Source organism: Dicentrarchus labrax, unplaced genomic scaffold (assembly GCF_905237075.1).
Source record: "Dicentrarchus labrax unplaced genomic scaffold, dlabrax2021, whole genome shotgun sequence".
Classification (NCBI taxonomy): Eukaryota; Metazoa; Chordata; class Actinopteri; family Moronidae; genus Dicentrarchus; species Dicentrarchus labrax.
The window spans coordinates 10,349,813-10,371,297 of NW_026136712.1; the positions used below are offsets into that span (position 1 = coordinate 10,349,813).

Here is a 21,485-nt window from a genome sequence, read left to right on the forward strand (position 1 = left end):
TGAAGTGTGTGATTTGTAATAGAAGTGTTGCAATGCATCATTTGAAGAAAACACACCCTTCTAAAACCATCTGTGTATAAAAAGCATAAGCATCTGTTATCATTAATTCTAAATTTGTGCACTTATTTTTTTTGCTTCTGAGTTTTCTCTTGTTTACCCTCTTGAAAAACAAATCAAGTTACAAAAGCACTCATCTTACATTTCTGATCCTCAGTGCAAAGAAGAATATCCATCCCAAAAGTATTTGAGGGATCCATTGCATAGGGCTTTTTCCAACAGTAAATCCCAAAGTACAGATCGATACAGGGCCACTCTCTGCACTAATGCACACTGATCAGCGTCTGCCCTGAAACCGTAAACTTTGGATCGTTTATTTCAGTGTTGGTTTACCAGTGGAGACACTCCCTGGTGCCATCCTAAAAGATGATGGTTATTGTAGATGAGAAAGAGAATCACTGGGTTTCCTTTTGCTTTACAGCTTGATAAAGACTTGATAGTCCCTAGAGCGGGGATCTCAAACCGCTGGTGCATGGGTCATTTACAGCCCTCCATACCCCTCCCTCTGGCCCACGGCATGATGTCAAAAATAGAATATAATCTGGCTAAGATTATTATTTTTTAAATCATTTTTTAGAGTTGTTTCATTAAATTGTCTATGTGTACTTCTGTTTGCACACTCACTTGGCTTGAATTGTCCCTTGAGGGCTGTTTAAAGTATTTAGAATTACTAGAATTGAATATCAATTTAGTCTGCCCCTTCATACACAATTTAAATAAAAACACAATCCTATTCTATTCTATTCTAACTCCAAAAATGTATTTCGTTTTTGGTGCAAAATAATGGCAAAGGTCAAAGGTGCCTGCAAATACGCTTTGAGGCTTTATTTGATATGATGCTAGTAATGGAAATGTTTTCATAATACTGAGCTTTCTTGTAGCACTTGAATGTTGAAGTGGCCCTCCTGTGAGATGACAATGCCAGCAGTGGCCCCAAGCCAGTGTGAGTTTAAGACCCCTACCCTAGAGCATGGTGCTGTCTGATATAGTCTCTGGTAGGAATCAAATCAGTGTAGTGCACACAGTATTTTCTAAATGTCAACCCTTCTTTATTTCTTTATTCTTCCTACTGAGATACACTGGAGGGCACTCAATAATCAGCCAGAAGAAGGCGTTTAACTCACGTTTTTTACTGACCACAGGAAGTACAACAACACAGGTTAAAGCCAGGCTACGCATATGGCCAACCATAAAGTAACATCACAAACATAACCGAAGCGCAAAGTGGCAATACCACTCTGTTACAATTACATTATGTCTTAAACATACAAGAATAGGTTTGGATATCTGTGCTCTTGAATACACCCCGGACGGACTTCATTGCCCATAATGCATCGCTAAAGGACGACGAAAAAGTAGCGTCCAAGGTACAAATAGTTCCTACTGAGAAAAACGCCGAATAAAAGTAAATGTGCCCCTTCATACGGAGATAAGTGCTCCGTGTTCAGGTCGTGTTTCACCTCAGAGGAGTCAGCGCTACACAACTAGTTTGTTTGTTTCAGCAGGTGAGTTAATACGACAGCAGCTATGTGAACTTTACACGTACTGTTCTGACAGTTAAAGGCTATCGGTACAGAAAGCTGTAGACTCACCTAAAATGAGTTCAGAGGTATAGAAACAACAGAAACACCCCTCAGCAGCCTACAGTACGGTAGACCTCTGTGTCGAGGCCCATAATCAGTGTCAGTTGATTCAACGCGGGTTTAAAGCCCTGTGGTGCTTTGTTGTGAGGCCAGTGATATTCGACTATACTCTCCTCTGTATCTGTCTGAATGTCTTTTGTTGGAGCTGTCGTAAATGACTTGCAACCCTGATCTGCTTTTAAATCAGGGGTTAAATCACAAATATCATGACATAGCGTGTGCACACAGTTGCTTTAAGATAAAAGAGGTCAAATGGGAACAGGTAGAGTCTTTAGTTGAATTTAAATATGTGACAATCAAAAACATTATTAGCTTCATCAAACTGCTGCAGAGGGGTTTTGTATTTTTTTATTTCTTTGCATTGATACATTGGTCATTTATTGCATTGTGATTATAGTAATGTAAGTGTGTTTGCATCTGTTTGACATGCATTATTTATCAGCATGGCAGAGCCACAGAGAAAAGCAGAGCTGCTGCCCGAAGATGTTGGTACAGATGACTGCCTGACATCGTACAAACACATCTACAGTCCAGATTTACTAAAGTAAGCATGCAACATGTGTTTTTGGATGTATTTCCCATTGCCTGGAGTGATCTTTTGGCTTTACTGCATACACACAATTGTCTGTAAATAAATGTTGACATGCTTGTCTGTGTGATAAATGCATGAAGTGACTTTTTGTGGGTTTGTACTTTATTTTTCAGAGATCAGGTTGCCTTTATCACAGGTGGTGGATCTGGAATTGGACTCCGGATAGCTGAAATCTTCATGAGGTGAGATGATTACATGCTTGTTTCTCCATAACATACCCAGATCTTGCAGAAATATCAATGTGTAATCAAATTTCACTCCTCTTACATTCACTGACATTATTGATGCATACAGTAAGAGAATACATCTTTAAGAAATAGAATCAATGCTCTGTCAGCGTTATTTCATTACTGTGTTACTCTAAAACAGTAAAATGAGTGAGATAGTATGTAGGTGTACTTTAAACCTCCTGCTTGTGTTATCTGACACTCAGACTTTCATAATTTTGCTTGTGTGTCAGAGTTGAAATAGTTCAATAATTTACTCATGTGGCAGAAATAGTTATCCTTTATCAAAAAGAGCAGCAGACCTTGTAACTGGTTTTGTTTGTGTGCCTGGCTCCCTTTCATCATAAGTTACTCCCAATCAGCCGTATTCATGAAGACATTACATAGTCACGCTATAATCAACCCAATACAGCATGTGCTCTTTAGTGTTGTCTCTTTCCACGTTGTTACATTTCTTTATTTTCTTTCAGACACGGCTGTGACACCGTGATTGCGAGCAGGAACTTGGACAAGCTCAAAGAGGTTATTCCTCTTACATCATTTCCATAATCTAATTTAAATTCATTGCACCATAACTAAATGTTAATGTGTTGGCCTCATGTAATATGATTGTGTGTCTCTCCAGGCAGCCAAAAAGCTGTCTGCTGCGTCAGGACGCCGCTGTCTCCCTTTGTGTATAGATGTGAGGCAGCCTGAGAGCATCGCAGCTGCTGTGGACGAGACACTGAAAGAGTTGGGCCGCATTGACATCCTCATTAACAGTATGTGACCTCTCCTAAAAATATGTCTTATGTGCTAAAGATAATTGTGTGTGTGTGTGTGTGTGTGGGTGTGGTGGAAGCTGCTTTGTTATTAGACAGTGCATCCTGCCAACATCGGAAAGAAAATGCAAATGCATTTTAAGGTGTCTGCAAGGTGAATAAGAGAACCTGTACTTTAAACAAAGGTCAAGTGTGAAAGTCTATCTTTATCTTCTATCTTTGCACCTTCATCTCCTCTACAAACTTTTATGTCACAACGAGATTATTACTGTACTTAAATGCAGATCATCTATGCAAAGTGATCTCTATTTCAATAATATCTCACATAGTTAATGCAACTGTAACTTTAATGAAACATTAACAAAAACTCAATGGAATATTCAACTCCTTTGCCTGTCTTGCATAGGATTTTTGTTCAGCAGTGTGTCATGATTTTATCTTTGGTTAAAGTCACAAATGTTGTTTTTTGACAGATGCTGCTGGAAACTTCCTCTGCCCGGCTGCGGCCCTCTCCTTCAATGCCTTCAAGACAGTAATGGAGATAGACACTATGGGCACATTCAACACTAGCAAGGTGGTTTATGAGAAGTGGTTCCAGGTACAGTACTGTTTCTATCTGTGTGACACAATGTTTCTCATAAATACATTGTTTAATTATAACCCCATAGCTCAGGATGATGACAACACTTCAGTAAGATTCACTTTCTGCAATTCACTCTGGTCTCCAAAAGAGGACAGTAAAGATCACAGATTACTGAATGCCTCCTCATTTCTAAATGGGCTTTAAACTGCTGCCTCTGCTCTCTGGAGCTGATTTGATTATTTACACCTTGCATTGATTTTAAGTCCCTCATAATTTTTCTATGCAGAATCACGGTGGCAACATAGTCAACATCTCTGCAACACTTGCATACAGGGGGCAGGCCCTCCAGGTGCATGCTGGCTCTGCTAAGGCTGCAAATGGTAAGAGCTTTTTTTAAAATTTATTTATTTTTTTTATTTTATTTTTTTACAGTTATGTAATGAAATTCAAAATGAGAATCTAATGACACAATGTCGCACGTCTTGTCCCCAGATGCCATGACTAAGCACCTGGCTGTGGAGTGGGGGCCCAGTGGGGTGAGAGTCAACAGTGTGGCTCCAGGTCCTGTCTCTGGCACAGAGGGTTTCCGCAGACTGGGTAAAGATTTAACACAATATTGTCACACTAACTAATTAATAGGTTATATATTTACTAAGCAGTTCTTTATAATTTTAATTTTATTATTATGACTCAGATATCTATTTTCTCTTCCCTGTACTGTGTCATCACCATCACTGGTATCCCCAGTGAATTTCACTGTGGGGAATATCACAAATTACTAACAGTAGAAAGGGTGTGTTGATGCACACACACACACACACACACACACACACACACACACAAAAGCACACAAAAGCAAACAACACTTTTCATCAAAAAGATTGCCTTGGAATTACTAAAACATTACAGTTTGCTGTACGGCAGTAATTCCCAATCAATTACTTGTCACAGTTACCCAGTGGGTCCTTCTGCAGTTGCCAGGGGGAACGTGGGAAAGCTGAACTAATTAACTCCAATCACTCAAATAAAAGATAAAAAATGAATACTATACTTAAAATGTAAAACTTTAAAATGTATTCATGTTTGTGTTAAGGAAGGAAATTGAATGGTTTTTGTAAATTTACAACAACCAGCAGGCTGTCCATCGACCTGAATCAATTCTAACATTAACACTACATGTTGCAGTTGAGAAATGGAAATCAGCTCAGATTGTTAGCTAAAATGATCAAATAAACAATTTAGAGAGAGAGTTGTTATAATGTCAGCTTAAAGGTTCAGTGTGTGACATTTAAGAGGATCTATATGCATTAAATGGAATAGGTATGTTTTCAATAGTGTAAAATCACCTGAATGTAGGAATCGTTGTCTTTCCGTTACATTAGAATGAGCCGTTTTTATCTACAGATGCCACTGTTATTTCTACACTTACACCCTTCATGGCCTGTTCTCATTAGTCGTCAAAGACAGACGCCAGCGGTGTTCACTTAGTTGCAATCTGAAACTTCACTGCTAGATGTCATTAACTCGTACACACTGGTCCTAAGTATATCATAAGTAATGAATAAACAGTTGCAATGTTGGCTTAACATAATGGATATTATGGACATATTTGGAACATAATGGACTGTGCCAACGAAGGGGTACTTGAGCTCAAGGGCTTTGTGGGTACGTCAGAAGAAAACACTGGCAACCACTGATGCGCAGTGTGACAGTGCAAGTAAGAGTATCTGATCATGGATTTTCTTTTCTTTTTAAATCCCTCAGGTGGTCCCAGAGGGGAGGCTGCTGGTGCGTTCCAGTCCATTCCTTTGCAGCGAGCCGGCAACAAGACAGAAATGGCCCACTGCGCTCTTTTCTTGGCCAGCCAGGCCTCCACCTATGTGACTGGATCCATCCTGGTGGCGGACGGCGGCGCGTGGCTGACATCAGCCAACGATGTCTCCATGCTGTTGGGTATAGCCTCCTCTAAATCCGCTAAACTCTGAACAGGGGCTCTTCTGTCCTCCTCCTGACGCAGGTGTGTAGGAGGAGGCGCAGCTTGAGGTCCATGTGGAGACGCAGTATGACTGAGAATGGGTGTGGTGCATTGAAGAGAGATTTAAAGAGAAATTGATTGTTTAAATGACAGGAATACAGTTTAACCCATATTAATCCACTTGTCTCTCTTCTTTCCTTTAGGTTATTGGTCATCTGAAAAGAAAAGAGACAAGTAGATGCTGAAAACAAAAGTGATTTAGGGGCCATCTGTAGTACTCATATGCTACATGTACAATATTTGTGGTGAGTGTATTGGCAGGTGGCTAGAGGAGTTGAACACTAACATACTACACTTAATGTATTATATGTGTTTACAATCTTAGTAATAAATGATATTATGTAACAACTGTGGGATTTTTAACCCATAACACTGCTGTGTGTTATCATCATGCATTTCATGTACAGTCATGTTTATCACATGTCATTTTCAGTACCTCATTTATTAGTAAAAGTTTTATAATTACAATTAAAAGTGACTGTTGTTTGCATTATCTATTGCAAGTCATATGTCTCCTTTTTTTTTTTCCTTGATCACTGACTCTTTAATTGTACCTGTGGAAAGGGGCAGACTGTTTTTAATGTGCATTAAACAGATTAAACTTGTAGTTCCTACCAAGGGGTCAAGACCTGAGAGTTCACAAGTTGATTGAAGAACCAAGCAAACAAAATAAAACACATTACTGTTACACACACATACACAAAAAAATGATTTTCTTCTATTTTTTCCTTCTGTCTTGTGAAATATTGGATAGTTTGAATTCTTTGGGCACTTAAATTCTTTTTAAAAAGCTATTTAAAAAATTATCCACACTAAGGTTAAACAGTATATTATATTATTATATTGCTCTAAAGAGTCACAAGCCACAAAGGTTTAGATCCACTGGATCAGATGACTGAAATGAGATACAGCCATTGCAAACCTGAAGAGAATCAATATCACTCTAAGTCAGATGGGGGCGCCAAAACATTACAATTGCAACCATTTAACACTGCTTGAGTTCTCCAACTATTTCATACAGGGATGTATCTGAGTAATGTATTCTTACAGAGACAGTCTCTTAAACTGGTGAATCTTGTGGATTGTCAGACAAACATTAACCCTGCTCAAGTGTCATCCTGTCAGTTTAAAGCTCCTCTATCTGACCCTGAACTTTGACCCTCTGTGTGAAGGGGTGCCTACTTAATAACCCAGATATGAGTGCAAAGACACAATGTTTTGAATATCATATACCATGGGTTTTTTTGTGCACAAACACAGATCATACCCCCCCCCCACACACACACACACACACACACACACACACACACTGATAGCTGCTGGAAAGCCAATGATACTGCGGGGTGTTTTGTACGCTTGCGTGAAACGTCAGCGGTGTGTATGCGGCTGGAGGAGGAGGAGGAGGAGGAGGAGGATGGGACACTGCTGATGCTGATGCGAGAGGTTTCGGTGTCTGTGATCAACATCGGCGGGCTGACTGCCGACTGATGGAGCTTTTTGGCGTTATTTATTGCCATTTTCGTTTCCTTGTGAGTTCGGACGAGGGTCTCTGTGACGGATGTGTTTTTTGAGACGAGAATAATAGAAGAATTTGAAGAGGGAAGAGCGGTTTCGTCTCGTCACTCGTCTGGCCTCGTCTTATGACTGACACAGGTGGATCGCCGCTGGAAAACGCCATCGAAATGAAGGCATAATGTCGGGCTATCACAGGAGCGAAGATATCCGCAGTTACCTCCTTTAAAACCCCTGGGATGTTCAAGCTCTTGTTTGGTTCGGTTTAACCGAGAGAGGTAGACGCGGGACTGTTTGGCGTGTTAGCTAGCTAATAGGCTAATTTCGCTAGCCAGTCAGTTAGCAGCTGGCAAGGAAGAAGTGGGATGCTCGAAGGAGGAGTTAATGTTAGTTGCTAGCTTAAAACCACTGGAAGGGGGTTTGACTTGGTTTATATTTGGTTAACCGTCTTGTAACGAGAGGTTTAACTGTTAAAGCTAGAGGTTAATGAATGTGTGTGTGTAACGCTGGTCACATCGTTTCCCCGCTGCTCTGTCGGCTTCTCGGCAAATTAGCTTGCGATGGATAATGTTGGATAATCGGCTAAGAAAGCTAATGTTGACAAACACGGGTGACCTAACGCGTTAATTTGTGTTGTTTTGAATCGGCCGGCCGTCGAGCCGAGATGCTGTCGGGCGTTATGTTCAGTCCAGTCCTGAGACTTTATTTCGGGGATTGGCCAGCTTTCAGGTCGAAGTGAAGCATGTTGACGTTGGATGAGCTGGAGCTGAAACATTTGGCAACAACCAGGAGAGGACCTGCCATGACAGAAAGGGACGTAGTGAGTCAAAACACATTTACATCAGCACGATATTCAGTAAGGCTAAGACATTAATATGATTTTTGAATTTAGGGAACGTCGTTGTTGAGATGTGGATGGCAGTTTAAATAACAAATACAGTTTGTTAATCTGTTGCCTGACTGACTCTTGTTACTCAACCTACCTACCTTCTTAAAACTACCCTTACTGGTCAACCCTATACTGTTATTTATAAAAAGCACTATACCTGCCAGCATTTCTAAATGTTAGCAGCAGACTATTCTTGTAGGATTTCCACACATTCATATCAAGATTTCACTGGAGATGCGTGGTGCCATTTAAAAACATGGCATTAAGATTGAAGAATTGGATCTTTACAACAGCAGTGAGATAAGACGTCACCAGCTTTCTCAAGTTTGCAAAGTGGGACAGCCAATATAAATGGAGCCGACAGTCCTGTCTGGCCCTTTGGGGCACACACAGTGGGAGTCAGAACAGCCATTTCCTCTTGGATTTCACACACTGGATTCAGACAATGGTGGTGTGCTCTGTCCAAACAAGGGTGGCCAGACAGGTTTGGATTTCAGAAACAGTGATCAAGATCAAACGTGCCAACAGTTTGAAGAAGTGAGAAGTGAAGAAGAAAATATTTTCCAGGAAAAGCCAGTAGAGTTGGACAACCTCATAAATATCTCAGATTTTCCTTGTCGAGATTTGCAGTTTAAGGGAGATCAGTCCACTATTTCCCTCGCTTCTCTCCATAGTACTCACATAGAGGAATTGTCCCTCACAGAAAAAACTGAGGGACCCGATGAAATAAGTGACTGCACATTATCTTGGTTATTTTCCCCCAAACTCGCTGATGTGGTTGGGAAAAACTCTGCCTGTGAAGAACTGAGTCTGACACAGGAAGACCCTCTTGAGAGCTCAGATGCCCTCAGTAGTCAGGCTGAGCTAATAAGCCTCAGTGTACCGGCTTCTCCGTCGAACATTTCCGAGACCAACACGGGGGATTCGTTTTTGTTGGTAGATCTCCTCACAGACGAACTCCCTTTTTTCCCCCCAGAGTCCTCAGGTGAGTTAAACCCACAGGGTGTCAGTGAGGAGCTGGTAGACTTGACACAAGAGGAGCAGGCAGGTCTCCCTCCCTCACAGAGCAGGGAGACTTTGTCACCTGAAACCAGAGATAAAGGTTTATTCCCTGATCAAGTGACTGACCTGCCTGTATCCTGTAGCACTACCCTGCGAGGTTTACCTGAGAACTGCCTCCCGCATAACCACATCAGCGCGCCACTGGAGGGTTTCGAAGGATCCGTGCCTTTGTTGGATTTAGAAGTTCCAGATTGTGATAGCAGTCTGAGCCTGTGCCCAGCCAGTCCCACTTCTGTTATCTGCACAGGTGCACCATTAGATTTATTAACAGAGGAGTCGGAGGTGGAACATGCAGGAGCTACTGTAATTACAAATCTGACTTCAGATCAGCAAGGTGAGAATGAGTCATTTGCTTCCGGTTTGTCAGCTGAATCTTCATCACTGACGGTGCCTCTGGCTGAAGATGCCTTCATCCAGGGTGATTTCACCAGTGAGAGTTACTCTGTGGAACATGAGTCTAAGGATTTGATGGAAGACAAGATTTGTTCTGAAGCCAAAACTCAGGGGAATGAGGCAATGGCTTTGGATCTGTGCTTGACTGCTGACGAGGTCCACGACAAGGACACTTGGGACTTGAAAACACAGGAGAGTGTACAGGATGGAAGCGTACCCGATCCGACAACTGAACAGAGGGAAGAGGAGAGGTTGACAGACACAGACCAGCTCGAAGGATCAGATTGTCATGAAGTGGCTTCTTTTGATTTTTCAGTTCAGGACTTACACACTTCTTCACCTGAGGCTGGATGGACTAGTGAGCAAGCTGTGGAGACAATTTCCCTCTCTAAGATGGTGGTAGATGACTCACTGCCAATGGTCTCAGCTGAGAATACGAGGGAGGAAGATGTCTCCCCACTAAAAGCTGTGTTCGATGCTTTAGACCAAGATGGAGATGGCTTCGTTCGTATTGAGGAGTTTATGGAGTTTGCTGCTGCCTATGGGGCCGATCAGGTGAGCTGCCTTCTGTTGATTGCCTTGTTTTGTGCTTGCAGCCACTGGGTAATGCATGCTGAGTGAACTTCTGTGTAAAACCATATAAAGCTCCATATACGTAAATGATTTATTATTGATTTTCTGCTGAACCTCAGAGACAGCTTCCTGCAGAAAGCATGCTTAATGCAATCAAATGAAATCCAGCTGGCTGATATCACTTTGCTACCAGTATTTCAAGTTGTTTAATGTCTAGATCCATTTGAAACTCACTATTGTTAGATTTTTCACAGACATTTTCACTGATGGGTCTCTTTGTGAATGGAATTTTAATTTAGACACTTAATGTGCTATTGGTACAATTTATATATACCATAAGTTGTTTCTGAAACTGGGTCCTGATTATGAGTTCAAATGTTTTAATGAATTGCATTAGGTCCATGTTGCCCTGACGTATGATTTAGCAGTGGTAACGTGACCCCTGCATGAGTTCTTTAGCAGTGCTCAACATTTGGTGTAATAGATTTGGCTAATACCACGGCATATTATTATAACCATGCCTGGATTAGTTTGTCTATCTATATTTGGTGGGTGTACAAGAGCCAGGATTTGGGTTAACATCCTGATAAGTCCCGTCAAGCATATTGGCTGTAATGAATTGTGTCAGGCCTGGCAGTCCTCCATATGTCAAATGACACAACACCCATCTTCACATTTGCATATCCTGTGGGTTCAGGGATAATCTCTGGTGAAATGACTGATGTGTCTCACTCCACCCAGGGCCCTCACCCATTTGTTGCTTGTAGAATTTTCCAAATTTTCTGAAATAGGTCAAAAGACAAGGAACAATTTCAACCAAAAAAGAATCAGAATTATTAGCATTTAATGAATTAAATTGATTAAATTCCGATTGTCTTACTTAGTGAATCAGCCTTTCTGTATATGAGTAGTAAAAGGGGAGAGTTTGCTTCTCTTGAGTTCATTCGAATTTATCATTGCTTTTTACCCGGTTTGAAGTTATTGACTAAATTCTATCACCTAGCTTCCTTTGAACATGGTAGGTCTAGGCGGTGGTCTTGTCTTCAGCGGAAAAGTTAAATTCCCAGTTTGACACAGATGTCACGCGCTCCAGAGTAAAAATGACATCAGTTTCTTTTCCTGTCAGACGTGCTTGTCTGTATGCCTGTCTGAGTGTATACAAGATTCAGTCGGAGCTACAGCAAGTGATCACACCATTTGCAAATAACAGTAAAAGCATGGATGCAAACCATGACGTAACCTAACTGGTAACAGTTAAACAAGCAGAACAAGTGTGCCTTGACGAGCATGTATTTGGTATCTTTCTCATTTATTGGTCTCTGTTTATTCAAGAAGCCATAAGAACAACCTTGGAGCTCATTCAGGCAACATCATTTAGAATACAGTATATTAAATGTCCTAATTTAAACTATTTTTGATGAACTTTGAACAAGGCCTTTGGGTGAGGATGGGTACTTGCTGTTACTCCACTCACAGTGGGAGTGTGACGCTGGCTCGGTAATGCTTTTTAATCCCTTCTCTCCCAGTTCAAAGCGCCTCTATTGCCCCCGATCTGTCCTGTGTTTAACCGTAGGTATCTGTCGCTCCCCAGGCAGGGAATTGGGAAGGATTAAGAGTAAAATTTATTTTCCTGAGTCAGAGGGACTCTGTGGTTTTGGGTGCCATCCACTCACTGCCCATGACCTTGCAGCTTTTGTCATGGTATTCTAATGTAAATCAATTCCACCTGTTGTTTTGCTAGGCGGTGCTAAAGGTGATAAATTTACATGGCGCTTGGAGTCCTTACTGTGTGGTTTCAGGTGGAGTTCTCCTGCTACACATCTCAAGTATGAGCAGTTTCCTTTGGATCTTTGTTTCTTAAATGTTTCCCTTGGACTTCTACTCAGATTGTGCAGATTGATTACTTACTGCGTCTTTCTTTGTGTTTAGTTATTGGATATCTGGTTTCCAAGAGCGGCAGGAGCTAATTTGTGCCTTCACAGGAAATTCCTCTCAGATTTCGGTCCTTTCGTGATCAGAGAGAGAGAGAGAGAGAGAGAGAGAGAGAGAGAGAGAGAGAGAGAGAGAGAGAGAGAGAGAGAGAGAGAGAGAGAGAGAGAGAGAGAGAGAGAGAGGTTTTGGAGTGTTTGCCTTTCACATTTACAATAACTAAGCGGGCAGCAGACAGACTTATCTTCAGAATTTGTGGAATGCTATATAATGCTTGTAACCTTTCGGTGGATTTGGAATTCATTAGCTACACTCAAGCATCAGTGGGAAAGTCAGGTCTGATCTAACAAGGCCTTAATGCAAGCTGTCTGAGTTCAGAGTGCTGATTGTGTCTTTATTGAGGTACCAAATGGTTCACTCTTTTCATATCAGTTTGGAATAGATGTGTGCTTTTCATATTTGAATAAGCTTTGCCCTGATATGTCCTTGTATTTCAGTCATCTGGAGATAAAAGTGGTTTAAATAACCGCCACGCCTGAGCGACTCAGATTAGTGAAATTTTACTGTGGACACATTTTAGCAGTGTGGTGGAGAAAACCACAGAGCAATAGATTGTACTAATTCACAAGGACATTAATAAATATCATTCCTAACAAAATGCTTTTTATTTGTGTCTACAAGCTTTATTATTTGGTAGGATTTTGTATTTGTAGATCATAGTTCAGTTAAAGGCTAGCATCAGGCCTTGCTTGTGTAGTATCCTGTAACACTTTGCAAATATCCCAACCTGTAAAGAGACAGCAGGAAGGTATTTATGAGGTATTTGCATACATGTTCAGATGTTCAGCTGACGCTTGTATGCTAAGCATGCAAATGTTTTCTTCAGAATTATTCCAGGATGTGATAGTGACATTGTACATACTCACACACTACATTGTGTGTGGTTTGAATAAAAGCATCACGTATAATGTGTAATCTTAAAGCAGAAGTCAAAATATTGTATGTTAAAATGTATTTCAAGAGAAATGCCCCGCCAATTTGAGTTAAATCATAGATGTCATGTTCCCTATAAAGACCTGCCATTCGCTCTTTCATTATGTTAATTTACAAGCACTGTCTCTACCACTTTTCTGGGTGAGACATTTCGAGGTAGGAGAGAGACTTTCTGTGAGAAGGTTGATTTACAGATGTCAAGTCAGTCTCATGAAACCATCTCCCTTTCTTGACAGTGTTAGGAATGCAATTAAAAGTGAATGTGGGCCTGCTGCTGCTACTCTACCTTTTGATGAACACCAGAACAAATAAAATGTCCTGCAGGCATTTGCCATATCTGGCAAATCAGTTCAAAAAAGCTTTCTTACCGCCACTCACTGGTTTCACTCACTGGTTTCACTCACTGGTTTTGACCCTGATTCTGCACAAAAGCCATACTGAACTGCATTGTGGTCGTGTCTCTCTTGTCAGTCGACACTCCCAAACCTACTTTGGCCAGCCGCTCTCCCCTCACCCGCTGCTTTTATGTACTGCCCCTCTAATCCACATTGGAATGTCCCATGGCCTGAAACGTCCCCTCTCTTGAGTTCACTTTTTGTGTGTGTGTGTGTGTGTGTGTGTGTGTGTGTGTGTGTGTGTTAATGTTTTATATCCAAAGATTATTCTGCCCTTTTTCATCTTCTTTTGCCAACCTACTAGGCGTATGATCATGGTTATCAGAGTTTTGTTTAGGAACTATTGTGAAATCCCCTCCAGGAAAGACTTGCACCAAAGGGTATTCTTCTCCATGGGGTTATGCACAACAGCGGTCTGTGTGGAGGCGGTCAGGCGTGCCCCGGCACTGATTAGACACAAATAGAGGAAACAGAAAAACCACAGTGCCTTCACTGCTTCCCTGGAGCTGACAAAGTTGCCTTTGAGTTTAGTCGTTATCTGCCTTACCACTGTCTCTCAGGGCTGTGCTTGTTAGGTATAATGACGCAAATTGTTCCATAATGCAGTACATAATACAGTATTAATGATAATACTCTGAATTATATTATAAAAACAAAGACTAACAATTTAAAATAAGCATGAAATTGTAGAAAAGAAAGACCATTATAAAATAGTTTTAAGAAGTACTTTTGAAAAGCATTTTAGCTTGCCCAAACTTCATGCCAGTAAACTCTGTAAATAGCAATAGAGGCAGTGACAAACAAGAATGAGTACATAAATTGATAATCTGTAACAACAGTGCTTCCTCCAACAATAAATTAAGTAACTTAATTAAGTTAAAATGGGGACAGAGTGGCATTTCCATGGTATCGGGGCCAAAATACAACTGAACTGAAATCATATTCACCTTTTAGTTTTTAGGTTAGACCTAGGAATAGCCAGCAGGCTCTGCTCATAAGACCTGAGGGGCCTGGCACTGCTGTACAGGCTTCACAACTCTGATGTAGGCCATGGATATCTTCCAAAGTATAGTAGGTTTACATTGCTCTGGTTGCTTTGGCTGTCACAGTGGTTCATACATCTCTCACTGCAGACTCAATAACTAATTTGAATTCACTGCTTATTATAACAGTTATATAAAAATGTCATCAGGACCACAGACACTCAGTTAATTCCCCAATCACACCTCAGTTTTCTCACCTCGCCTGGCAGAGTAGCTGCATGGAACATGTGAACTGTGATGCTCCATTGTGAAACGGAAAGCTAAAAGCTGTATTCATACGCCTACCACTGACCTCAACCACAAACTTCTTTTCACAAGTTCAATCCATTAAATACCCTGTTTCTTCACCAACCCCTCTTCAGCCTACAGTACATAGCAAACCTACTGTATGGAAAGGTTTTAGCGTAGCAGAAATGGAAGCTGGATGAGCCTTGATCCCACACGCTAAACTTAACATTGCAGTGTTAACCACCATTGAGTGAGATCAGCCACTCCCCTCCCCTCACTAAGTACAGCTGGGTTTAATTCACCAAACCCAGATCATAAGCCATGAGGGTTGTTGGAGTCAGTTTATTAGGAGTTTCAGCCTTCTCAGCCTCCTGAGTTGCAGCTCAGAGCTGCTAAGCAGATCAACTTGTTTTTATGTGTAACCGATATAAAAAGTATATAAGAAAGAGGACACACACACACAGAAGGAAAGTCTCGGTAAAATGAGCATGTTCACATTGTGCGCTTACTTTCTCAAGGAAGAAGTGAGCCGAAACCACAGAAACCTCAACCAACATACTCTCAGGCTCCCTCCCAGCTAATTTTGTCAGTGATACACGCCTGAAATTATGCTGTAATAGTGGGTTAGTGCAATTTTGCAATGGACGACATTTGACTTAGTCTATTATTTATGTAAATAGATTTTGATTGCTTGGCGCCACCAATAATTCTGCACATATCTGTTTCCCAGGTCTTTAAAAGCCAGATAACTAGATAGTAAACATTAATCAGGGCATTATGCCAAGGAATTTACAGGTGAAGGCTCTCTCAGTCTCTCTCTAAATAAAAAAAAAAAGTTGTTGATCCAAGGTGCACTGTTGTTTTTTTATGCTCTGAGGTCCTGTAGTAGTTACTGAAGCACAGTAGTTACTCCTTCTGTTGCCAGGTTACTGACTATAAGAATATACAGTATGTAGGTGCACTTACATAACCCGTTTAACAGTTGAGTTCAGCAACATTCTTGTGCACAAAACGCTACAGCATATTGCTTAACTTGCATGCCTTTTAATAAATGTGCATTTAGAATAAGCACTTTTCTGTCATTGGGTAAACCGTCTTCATATCTTTAGATTCCTTTTGATGTATGTAAAGACTCTACAACCCATCTTTTATTTATTACTTTAAAAAGTATTTGTGTGGCGAAAACACTTTCTGCAACTGTTAAGCTTTCAGTAACACATTTCTTTCATCTTTTTCCCCCTCCTTTTCTTGTCATATGCTAAGAACATGAAGGCCGTACCCTTTGCACGTATTAAAATCCTTGTAAAGTTACTATTGCCCTGTCTGCAGAATCTGATTTTCTTCTGGAGGAAGTGGTGTTCCTGCACTTCTGCAGTAAAACTGACATGTCAGAGAAATGACCTTGAGAGAGAGTTCCTTCGTAGGTTTATGTAGCTTATATCCCGAAGTACTGGCTTGTTCTTCTCCATGTGCTTTTTTTATTGAAGTCGGTATGTAAGCGTCACAGTCAGGTCAATTGCCCCCTTGTGCGGAAAAGTTCCCCTTACATCATTTATGACATCATCTTGAAGCATCTAGACAGAACAAACGACAGGGTTATGGGAGAGTGGTTTTCTTCTGTTGCTATGATGAAATTAGTTTAGAATGTCGTGTCGCTTTTATCTTTCAGGTGAAGGATCTGACCAAGTTTTTGGATCCCAGTGGCCTGGGAGTGATCAGCTTTGAAGACTTTCACCGTGGAATCTCTGCGATTAGCAATGGGGGTGAGTCATTACACACACTTGTTTAGCAACCTGTGTGAGTGTCCACAGTGGTTTTAATCTTCTATTCAAGGCCTCCTATGTCATGTAGTAAGTAAACGTAGTCTTGAATCGTTTTCCCTTTAAACTCTTTACCTAGTGTCCCGTTTTTGTGGACTCAATTGGCCTGTTGTCTAAGACTCTGGAGGTTCTACATTTAATGATGTGTGAAACCTACCTACCAAAAATACTCTGACATAAAAATGTCTCGCTTTTATCATGTGTTTTATGTACTGATGTTATGCTATCTGTCTTCAGTACTCTATGTCTAAGAACATATTATCTATTCTATTTTATTTTGGCTAACCTGCCTAATTCTGCTGTAAGAAATGAAATAGAAAAAAGGCCTCAGCAGCAAATTCTTGCACCTACATTTAGCCTCCAGCATCTGGCTCCCTGCATTCCCCGTGGCGGCAAATATTGTTGTCAACACAGTATGTTTGCATCCATCGCTCAGCTGAAGTGAGGGTTTTTGAAAGGAAAGGTAGAAGACTGACCTAAATTCTTTGTAACTGGACTCAAAACACTGTTATTCTTTCTTTAACCATTTTGCTACCTCATGTTCCACTCTGTACACATTTAAAAACTGCTGTAAGTTGTCAGGACCGACATACTGTATTTCCCTCCCAAAATAGGAACAGTTTGTAAGCCTGTCTCAACAGCTGTGTCATCAGGTTTCCCAGACTTCACCTCAGCAGTAAATCTAATCTAATCTAAATCTTGAATTGACTTTAAATTCGATTGATTTAGGCACCCCAAAGTGACATCATTCCAAAGATTTTCAGCTCTTCGGCATTTTACAGTACACGCCGGTTGTGTTGACATACTGTACAGGTTGTGGTGACGTCATCGCAGCCTATTGATTGGTAGTACTCTTTCCCGAGGCTTTCTGGGTTGCACAGCTCTGGTTACTCATGCCATTAATAAGTCATGCACTGGAAAGCATGAGATGCACAGACACATGGGCTTACTGGCAAGGTTTCAGAGTGGGAGTGGCAGAGAGATGGGGTTTGGGCAGAGAGTCCTATTCACCTAAATTATTTACTGCCCTCTTTCTCTGTCCCGTCCTCTCTGTTTCTCCTTTTTGTCACTGCTTGCAACGCTGTGTTGTAAAATCAGATTAGAAAAAAAACACAGATATGCCTCTGTTAACATATAGTGCCAGATTTGTCAAAATAAGCTGTGCTTGGTTTAATAGATGGACATTTATGTAATTGTAGTCTTGACGTTTAAACAAAGTTCTTTTGGTTTGTTTTGGTAGCTTGTTTTTCTAACGCACATATCCTTGTATCCTTGATGGGTCCGATTTCAGTCAAGGATAATTGTGCCATGTTGCTTTTACTCACTGTCCTGTCTTTTCTGCCTATCTTCAATATTTTCTGTGTAATCATCAATCTGGAGAATGAATCATATATTTCCAGCTGGAAGACAGTTTCCCATTAGAGTGTGAAGATCAGACCTCTCCTATGATTTCCCAGGTCACTCACACACTGCTGACAGAATTCCACTGTGCTTGTAAAAGCAGAGTACAGTTTTTCAGACACTTTGCGGCGAAACTATTGAGTTTTAGATCCCCTAGATCCATAACGTGTTCTCTACCACTGTTGCCGCCACATCTGCTGTAATCAGAGGGGAAAACCTGCTTTTCCAGCTGCTGTCTGGTTTCAGTATAAACTTCATTGCACTCCACCTTCTTTTTTTATTTCATTTCTGGACCACTTACTGGCAGGGGTACCTTTTAATAAAGACAGGCCTGCAGGCTATGGAAATGCCATGTCCCCTGTAGTTGGTCTAGAAAATATCCGTGTCCTCTTGATATGTTGACATCACGCCAAGAGAGACTGCAGGTGTGTTGCTCCAACAGAAGACAGCTTCTCCTGCACAGCGCCATTCGGTGCAGACTCATTTCACTTACATGGCCCGCTATGTGTACAGCTTACATAAGACCAGGGGGCACAAAACCCCTTGGGTGTACTGGCAGCTTTGGGAGAACACTGTTTGTGTTCTATTATCTCAGTGGGGTGCTATTCACAGCTCTGTTTACTAGATACAGGAGCCGCAGTGGCTGATGGGACTGATGGTCCGTCTCAGGTTACACTGCTTGTCTGCAGGTGCTTTCAGCAGAGCCCTGTATTGGCACATTTGAATTGGATATGGGTTGCTTCTTGTCCTTTTATTTTGCCCATACCCTTATTACATGACATTCTATAGCCCTTGAAATGCGAGTGTAAAAGTTACATAATGTTTGCTGTCACATCACGCTTAAATTGCTGACTGTAAATATGCCAAAGTAGGGCAGCTAGGACACAAGCTCTCAAATGTGCTGATTGCGTACTTGTGCAAACACATTATAGGCAGAAATATCAGTTTGTCAAACACTGATATTTACCATTAATCTGCTGGAGTCACCTTTGTTCTTTTGCAAAATAAAGACAAATGGAAAAAACCATGGCAGGTATGGTATTTTATGTCTTTTACATAATGCAATTCATAAAATCCCTGACTTTCCCTTACGTAGATCATGTTTGAATTTTAGATGAAATAATCAAATTGACATTTAGATTTAGTTTTTACTATTGAAGATAAAGTTACCCTGTTTCATGGAATGAGGTCATTGTAATTTGAATTAGAAATTAATAATTACACAAAAACAATGTTATCTACATCATAGATCTTCTTTAAGAGTTTGGCAGACATTTAAATGACATTTTAATACTGCTGACTAGAAAGTGGGACATGAATAAACTAATATTTGTTATTGTCTAATTATCATTTTGTGTATTTCAGAAAAAAATGCTTATGGGCTCCTGAAATTTGTTCACTGTGCAAATACATGTTTAATAATGAAAATGCATCTGAATTGTCAAGCATGAAAATGTTTTGGGTTTCAATTTTTAGTCAGGTTTTATCAAAAGCAGAAAAGTAATCACAGTAACTACAGATATTAGTGCTACCAGGATATAATCCATAGCCTGCTGTGACACCTTGTTCCTTAATAATGGCTGTTTGTTTGCACATGGACGTTGGTACTATATACACACACACACCAGTCTTGTGTTTGTTGAGCCTCCATTGCTGTTTGACTTTATATATTTATTCTGTCACACATTAAACCGTCTTTTTCCTCTCATATCTGCAGGTCCAGAGCCACAGCTCTACAGTGTAAACTACAGTCCAGGGGATGGAGCTGTGGGCTGTCCAGAGGAGTACGATGAGGTGAGGCGCCACACAAGAGACTTAGCCTTTCTCTAGTTGTGTATGTGTTCCAGTTGTTGTGTCTTCAGTTCCCACTGGTGCACACGGCAGCACAGTGTGTGGAGGTCACAGGCTGAACTCCCTATGCACTCTCACTCTTCCCACTGTAATTCGCTGAGTGGCTTGCAGAGCTATCATTACTACTCTGTGAATGTTCCACAGACTGAACCCCCTGGTTTGGCTGACACTAAATAGCATCTGGCATGCTAGGCTTTCGAGTATTCTTTGACAAATATTGAATTAGGTGGAATGTGCGTTGTGTTTTTACAGTTGTGGTTAGCATATCTGAAATTCCTGTCTCCTCTTGTGCACGGAAACTTGTATATTTAACCATCATTGTTGCTGGCCTCCGCAAAATTGTCTATGTTTCTGCTATTGTGTGCACTTCACAGGCTTTGCAGGACTAGACTGTTGTGTTAGTGGCTGTACTGGACAGTATCAGCACCCTCTCTTGGTATGGTTTATAAGTGCAGGCCCATACACCACTGTCAGGTGTGCAAATGGATTCTCTCCACTTTAATCCATTTCACGGGCCTCATGAGTTGATGATTGTATGATAAAAGTCATTCGGCATTCATCTGAAGTTAAAAAAGAATTGCATTCCTGTGGATTTTTGTTGAGACTAGTAAATCTAATACAAATGACACGAACACAATGCCTTACACAGCGCCTAATGTATTACACAGTCTCCCAAATTGTTTGACATAGAAAATAGTTACAGTAGATGCTAAAACATCCATATATTAAAATGCATGTGTCCAAATGAGTAGATAGATAGATAGATAGATAGATAGATAGATAGATAGATAGATAGATAGATCTGATACTGCTCAAAGGCTTGATTTACCCGATTGTGTTGCTCTAGGTAGATAAGATTTAATGCAGTTACTTATGAGACATTTTATTCAAATATTACAAATGGAACTGAAAATATCCACAAACAAGGAAAGATGTGTTCTACATAGGAAAGTAGATGTGAATCTGAACTAACAATATGTAAGGTCCAGTGATTTATAAAGTGTCCTTGCTGTTTACTGGAACCGGTAAGCAGAGTTTTGGGGAAGTTTGTGTTTATGTTTGAAGTAGACGCCACACCTGTGTCCATGGTCCTTGTTTTTCCCTCGGGTTTCTGGCAGAAAAGGGTTCCTCTCTCTCAATGGCGGTGCTGTTCTAGCCCTGTTTGCTTTCAAAACAGTCAAGGTGAGGCTGTTCAGCTGAGGCCTGGCATAAGAGAAAAGCAACAGCCCATCCACCCAGTTTTTTTCCTTTAATAAATATTTTCTGCCGTTGCTAACTTTCACATTTCCGTCTCACATTTTAATTCTGAAATAGAAGCACATAACAACAGTAAATATGGCCTTCACACTTGTCATAACCAGTGTTTTTGTTATTGTTCTGCCAAAACCTTACAGATTATACACCTACTCTTCCTTTCAGAGCCTTAACCTTAACAGCATGGCAGTTTTCTATTGGAACACAGACATGACAAAAAGTTGTGATGTATAGGCCTTATTAA

The 21,485-nt window shown here is 40.8% G+C and overlaps 2 protein-coding genes across 6 annotated transcripts in view; both read left to right on the forward strand.

The window, feature by feature from the left end:
* Positions 1-1,389: 1,389 nt before the first annotated feature.
* Positions 1,390-6,391, forward strand: decr2 (2,4-dienoyl CoA reductase 2, peroxisomal). 2 transcript variants are annotated; one of them, XM_051418429.1, is made up of 10 exons: positions 1,390-1,562; positions 2,143-2,244; positions 2,406-2,474; positions 2,990-3,041; positions 3,145-3,280; positions 3,754-3,878; positions 4,150-4,243; positions 4,356-4,460; positions 5,628-5,880; positions 6,042-6,391. In XM_051418429.1, the coding sequence occupies exons 2-9, from the start codon at positions 2,144-2,146 to the stop codon at positions 5,846-5,848; spliced, it is 903 nt and encodes a 300-aa protein (XP_051274389.1). In that variant the 5' UTR covers positions 1,390-1,562; position 2,143; the 3' UTR covers positions 5,849-5,880; positions 6,042-6,391. The 2 variants fall into 2 exon arrangements, with proteins under 2 accessions (XP_051274389.1, XP_051274388.1); XM_051418428.1 differs by having other exon boundaries at positions 5,628-5,816.
* Positions 6,392-7,305: 914 nt separating this feature from the next.
* The window catches only part of rab11fip3 (RAB11 family interacting protein 3 (class II)), a 28,620-nt gene continuing 14,440 nt past the window's right edge, over positions 7,306-21,485 (forward strand). For all 4 annotated transcript variants that reach the window (XR_007886903.1, XM_051417784.1, XM_051417783.1 and 1 more), the window contains exons 1-3: positions 7,306-10,309; positions 16,585-16,678; positions 19,854-19,930. Coding sequence is in view for 3 of the 4 variants with exons in the window: in XM_051417784.1 (XP_051273744.1) it covers positions 8,651-10,309; positions 16,585-16,678; positions 19,854-19,930 (1,830 nt within the window). In the remaining variant the exon portion in view is untranslated. The remainder of the gene's footprint in view (positions 10,310-16,584; positions 16,679-19,853; positions 19,931-21,485) is intronic.